The sequence below is a fragment of the Leucoraja erinacea genome, chromosome 38 (assembly GCF_028641065.1).
Source record: "Leucoraja erinacea ecotype New England chromosome 38, Leri_hhj_1, whole genome shotgun sequence".
Taxonomy (NCBI): domain Eukaryota; kingdom Metazoa; phylum Chordata; class Chondrichthyes; order Rajiformes; family Rajidae; genus Leucoraja; species Leucoraja erinaceus.
Genome location: NC_073414.1, coordinates 9,585,563 through 9,589,536, shown reverse-complemented (window position 1 = coordinate 9,589,536; position 3,974 = coordinate 9,585,563). Strand labels below are relative to the sequence as shown.

At 45.9% G+C, this 3,974-nt stretch overlaps 1 protein-coding gene across 1 annotated transcript in view; it reads right to left on the bottom strand.

Moving 5' to 3' along the window:
- The window catches only part of LOC129714270 (homeobox protein Meis1-like), a 233,343-nt gene extending 230,220 nt beyond the window's left edge, over nt 1–3,123 (bottom strand). Inside the window, 1 exon segment of the mRNA XM_055663820.1 lies at nt 2,835–3,123. Coding sequence (XP_055519795.1) covers nt 2,835–2,852 — 18 coding nt within the window. The 5' untranslated portion in view covers nt 2,853–3,123.
- Between the last annotated feature and the right edge of the window lie 851 nt (nt 3,124–3,974).

Below are 3,974 nucleotides of genomic sequence, written 5' to 3'. Positions count from 1 at the left end.
CTCCTAAAGAGGCTGTCCCACTTACGCAACCAGAAAGATGCTACGACTTTTTGGAGAGCTCTCACGACCATACAGGCGACCCCTGGCGACATCTCGCCAGTGACCTCTCACAACCGCAGGAGACCTCTCAGGACCATACAGCCTGTATGGTCCTGAGAGGTCTCCTATGGTCCTGAGAGATCTCCAGAGTCTTTCTGGTCGCCGCTGAATTTTCAATATGTTGAAAATTTCGGCGACCTATCACGGGTGCCAGCAGTCGCCTGTAAAGGTCGAGAAAGTGGGACAGGCCCTTAAACCGTTCTAAAATCGCGAATTAGGTCGCCGCGGTGGGACAGCCCCTTTAAGTTCCCGCTGTATTCGCTGCAACTGATGGGTAGATATAACTAGGCACAAAATGCTGGAGTAACTCAGCGGGACGGGCAGCGTCTCTGGAGAGAAGGAACGGGTGACGTGCCGGATCGAGACCCTTCTTCAGACTGAGAGTCGGGGGTCGGAGAGAGAGGCACAGAGATAAGGAAGTGTTAGGCGTGAAAACGAGACGTGGTTCCAGGAAATGGTGAATAGATAGGGGAAGCCAACAGATAGAATCTAATCAGCGGGACAGTCAGATGGTCGGAGAACCTGGGAAGAGAGGGGGGTGGAGTGAGAGGGGGTGCACCCCTTTATCCGCACCCCCTCCCCCCACAACCCTCGCTCCTCCACCCCTCCGTTCTCTTTTTTAACCAAACATAATTTAATCTATTATTTGCAATAATATGTACAGTACAAAATAATTCAAGATAAAATCCACCAGCACAATACAAGTGACACAAATATACTAGACTCCTACACAATTATCCACCCTCCCTTAGTAATCCCCCAAACCTTCCAAGGTGATTTTAATCAGCAACATCTAAATTGCTTAAGAAACTTAATGCGTGGAAATGCAATGGATTACAGGAATGCACCAGGCCAGGCTCTTTAAAAGGCAGCAAAAATGTGCATTTAAATGTGAGTTATATCGATTTGTTATTATATCGGTGAGCTCCTGCAACCACATCCTTCACGCGGCCCAATGCAAACCGCAGTCTCTGTAAACGACCCCCTTCTGACTCGTTTTAATGCTGTATTGAATGCTCGCGGACTGCAGCTCACATCATGAGGAATCGCTCACTGCCTTCAAACCAGAGGCATAAAGTTGAACTGAAGGTTCCTTGGCTGCCGCTGCCTGGTTGATCCCAGCGCGGTGAACGGGATGGGGCATTGCTTCATCAATTGTACCCCTTATTTAGGGGGATTAAGTTCGTGTGTGTGTGTGTGTGTGTGTGTGTGTGTGTGTGTGTGTGTGTGTGTGTGTGTGTGTGTGTGTGTGTGTGTGTGTGTGTGTGTGTGTGTGTGTGCGTGTGTGTGTGTGTGTGTGTGTGCGTGTGGCTGTGTGAGTGTGAGTGTGGGTGTCTATGAGTGTGAGTGTGAATGTATGCGTGTGTTTGTGTGCCCCTTTGTCTGTGAGTGAGTGTGTGTGTGTGTGTGTATCCGCCCGTTTGCGGGGTTTTGAGTGTTTGAGAGAGAGAGAGAGAGAGAGAGATAGAGAGAGATGGAGATGGAGAGAGAACGTAGACACAAAATGCTGGAGTATCTTGATGCTGTTACCGAGAGATTCGCGTTGACGCACACACCGATCCATGCCTACTTTGAATGTGTGTGTCAGCGTGACACAGTGACTGTTCGTGTGAATATGTGTGTTAGAGAGTTGGTTTGGTGACACACTGCAAGTGTGTGCGTGAATTCGTTAGTGGCATTGAGTGTGCATGCGAATGTGTGATGACACAGCGTATGGCCGTGAGTGTACATAAGTGTGAATAAGTATGTGTCCGTCTGAGTTAGTGTGGCAGTGGTTGTGCGTGTGAATATGTATGTGCCTGGCTGAGTTAGTGAGTGTGTATGTGTATACGCGCGCGTGTGTGTGTGTCTGTGTGTATATGTCCCTGTGTGAGTGTGTGTGTGTGTGTGCCTGTGTGTGTGTGCCTGTGTATGTGTGTGTGTGTGTGTGTGTCTGTATGTGTGTGTGTATGTGTGTGTGTGTGTGTGTGTGTGTGCCTGTGTGTGTGTATGTGTGTGTCTGTGTGTGTGTGTGTGTGTGTGTGTGTGTGTGTGTGTGTGTGTGTGTGTGAGTGTGAGTGTGTGAGAGAGAGAGAGAGAGAGAGAGAGAGAGAGAGAGAGAGAGAGAGAGAGAGAGAGAGAGAGAGAGAGAGAGAGAGAGAGAGAGAGAGGGTGGATATCCAGGCTGAGAGAGAGTAAGTGTTTCACAATTGAATCTATTGCGAAAACGTGGATCTAAAACACGAGCGCGTTTATTCCTACACCCCTATATTTAACATTAACATTTGGGACACATCGTATTTCTTACCTGGAAAGCCAGCGATCTGGAAAATACCACATTTATAAATAAACCCTTAGCATGAATTAAAAAACAAACCAGAGAGAGATCGAATTTCTACCCGTGCCCGCCGTCAAGATAAACACTTCACCTGCAATATTTGTAAATTAATTTCCAAACCACTGTGTAAAAAAAAATCACTCCTATTTCCTGCAAGAACATCTTAAAATATACAAAGCAGTGAATTCAGAGTTACACACAAGCGTGTACAATTCAGGAGATTCGCCGTGTTCTCGGATTCCTAAAAGCACTGCCCAAAATTGTTTCATGTTTTAAAATGTTATTTCAGTTTTAAGGACTATTAATTTTTTTTAAAAACAAAACTCGAGCTACGACTCCCCCCACCCCTCCCCCCCTCATAAAATGATCAAATATTCAGATTGAACACAAGAGAGGTGCAAGAAATAAAACCACATACCAAACGCCACGATTGCATCTTGGTGGAAATTTTCAAAGGACATCGATTTGAAATTACAGCAGGGGCGAGCGGGGGTGTTAGAGAACGCGTTCCTTCTACCTTCTGCGATGCCTCTCCCTTCTCGTTGACGCTAAGAGAATCGAAAACCCACGCCTTGTTGCCCGCATGTCAATATGTTTTGTTCACATTTCAAGCAATACCTTGAGATTAATGTTACATCACGCCACGCCGGACCCAAAAGCCTGTTACATGTACAAACCCCCCTCTCTGTCTCTCTTTCTCTCTCTGACTGCCTCGCCTAAGTCTAAGTTTACCATACCCTCTCCCAACTCCCGTTCACACCGAAAAAAAACGTTCACGTACAAACTTTTTTTTTAAAAACTCACGAAATGAAAACATTATCAATTGCTTAATAGCTCATTTGCTCTTTTTGTTCACTTTTTGCGTTAAAAAAATGAAGAAAAATACACCAAAACAATTTAGCTCCCCTGACAGTCGTTGTGCGTTTGATAATTCTGTTTTGCAGGTGCTATCTATTAGAGGGCTGCTTGCTTCTAGTGTGTTTTTACTCTTGTATTTGTTTCATTTTGGGTGGTTTTAGAGGGATACCAGGGAGTTTCTCCCCCCGTGTAAAATACCCAGGAATCGTCCATCGACAGAAATTAGAGATAGAGTCAAAATCTATGGATTTGGCGTCACCACAGCCGTAGAATTATTCCCCTCATCTCATGATGTCCCTGGTTTTTTAGCAGAACATAGATCTGGAAATTTACCGCCATTTGTCAGTGTTTATTTTTAAATTAAGTGTGGATGTTGGCCCTGCGTTTTAATGACTGGATGGCTTATTTTTTAGTTGCCCCTGTTGATGTTTGCCAACTAATGAGGGGTTGGAGATGAAGATGGGATCTTGACTTGGCAGGACGGGCAAGCGAGGTGGAACTCGAGTCAGTCAGTAACTGCCGGCCCGCTGCACACCCTCGCAAACATTTTAAACAAAAGGCCGAGTTTTCATTATCCAAATGACAGGGGGCACCGAGCTGCGATAACCGGATGCGTATTACACCAAAGATAGACACAAAATGCTGGAATAACTCAGCGGGCCAGGCAGTATCTCTGGAGAGAAGGAATGGGTAACGTTTC